Here is a 1,559-nt window from a genome sequence, read left to right on the forward strand (position 1 = left end):
CATTATCACTAAGACACGAAACTCAAGCCATGAGAGGCTGGTCATACCATACGAGCGTTATCGCAAAGACAACACACGTGGACGACTGCTTGCCGGACAGCGCTGTGTTGGCGACGTCACGAGCGGAGAACAACACTCAGACGACAGAATTTACGCGGCGACACCTTCTGCACGCTGAAAGAAAATACCGCGATGTGCATCGTGGCACGAACGACTCCATTAGACTGAAGTCATGCTCGAGGCATAATGAAAATGAAGTGGGCAGATTGGGCAAACAAAAGGCAAGGCACGTGAGTAAAAACGTTCGCTTTATTGCCAACTGCATATGGAAGCCGCGTCGATGCAAAAGGAGCATGCGAAATAAAATGCCACCGCTGAAGTGGCAAGATTCATATATAAACATAGATCGACCTTGAAGAAACAAGAAAATAGTCGCACCGTAATAGTTCATCAATAACCGCGCAATAGTTACAGAAAGACCGCGGTCGAACGCTCGAGACCAGTCGTAGATGCGTCCGTGGAAGACGTGTAGACGGGCTCCTGGGATGACGTGGGTCGTTCCGATGTGCTGGTAGCCTCCGTAGAGTCTTCCACGGTTCCGGACCTAAACCAAATAGAGAAGATACTAGAAAGCGTAGTAGTGGTTGACACATCAGATGCCCGAGTAAGTGTGACCTCTGTGACGGGCGTGGTAGGCAAGTCAGCAGTGCGTCCAAGAAGATTAGCATCAGCGGCCGTTGATGCCGATTGCAAGGTAGCATTGACAAGCTCGACGGGGGACAATGTCGTAGCGTTGTCGTGGCCGGGGTTTGAGAAGTGCAGTGATGGCACATTGACGTTGGTTGGGACACTGGAAGACAGGCTCACGAGAGGAATAGGGCCGGCGTGTACTGCGGGTACCAAGACAGGAACCGAAACTACGGTCATGGGCTCAGCTTGGTTCGGAACCGTTTGCGGGAGCTGGGGAACATGAGCAGGGTTCCCCGGGTGGTTGTGGACTTGCCCTTGAGTGCCCTGATGATGGGAGTGCCCACCATGCTGCATGTGCTGATGCTCGACGTGGTTGTGAGCATGGTTGATGATGCCAGCATGTTCGTGATGGGTGTGAGCCGCGTGGGCGTGGTTGGCCATGCCAGCATGCTGGTGCTGATGGTCGTGGTGAAGAGCAGGGTGTTGGTGCGATTGGTGCATCTGCGACGTACGGTTGAGCCAGAGCGATGTGTTCTGCAAAGCGGTCACGACGGGGCTGATGATGCGTTCCACGGCCGTCCTGACGCGGGAGTTGAGGCTAGACAGGGCCTCTTGCGGGCCCGAGGCGACCGCAGATGTCATGATCGATGCTGAGCCAACCCCGGGTGCCGCGTGAGAAGGCTGCGCACCGGACTGGCCAACAGGAACCTTGACGACTTGGCAGACAAGCATGGAGGCCGAAGAGTCGCCACCAGCCTGAACCCCGTGGTTTGCGACGTGTTGAGCACCTAGTGAGGCGTGATTATGGGCGTCATGAGGCTGAGCAGGGTGCTGCGATAAACCAAATGTCCTGGCAGATGGCCTGCCGT

At 55.2% G+C, this 1,559-nt stretch overlaps 1 protein-coding gene across 1 annotated transcript in view; it reads right to left on the reverse strand.

The window, feature by feature from the left end:
- Positions 1-291: 291 nt before the first annotated feature.
- The window catches only part of LOC119182087 (uncharacterized), a 1,579-nt gene continuing 311 nt past the window's right edge, over positions 292-1,559 (reverse strand). Inside the window, exon 2 of the mRNA XM_075895250.1 lies at positions 292-1,559. This exon is cut by the window's right edge and continues 73 nt beyond it. Within this exon, the coding sequence (XP_075751365.1) occupies positions 469-1,559 (1,091 nt within the window). The 3' untranslated portion in view covers positions 292-468.

This window comes from Rhipicephalus microplus, chromosome 5 (genome assembly GCF_043290135.1).
Source record: "Rhipicephalus microplus isolate Deutch F79 chromosome 5, USDA_Rmic, whole genome shotgun sequence".
NCBI classification, from domain to species: Eukaryota; Metazoa; Arthropoda; class Arachnida; order Ixodida; family Ixodidae; genus Rhipicephalus; species Rhipicephalus microplus.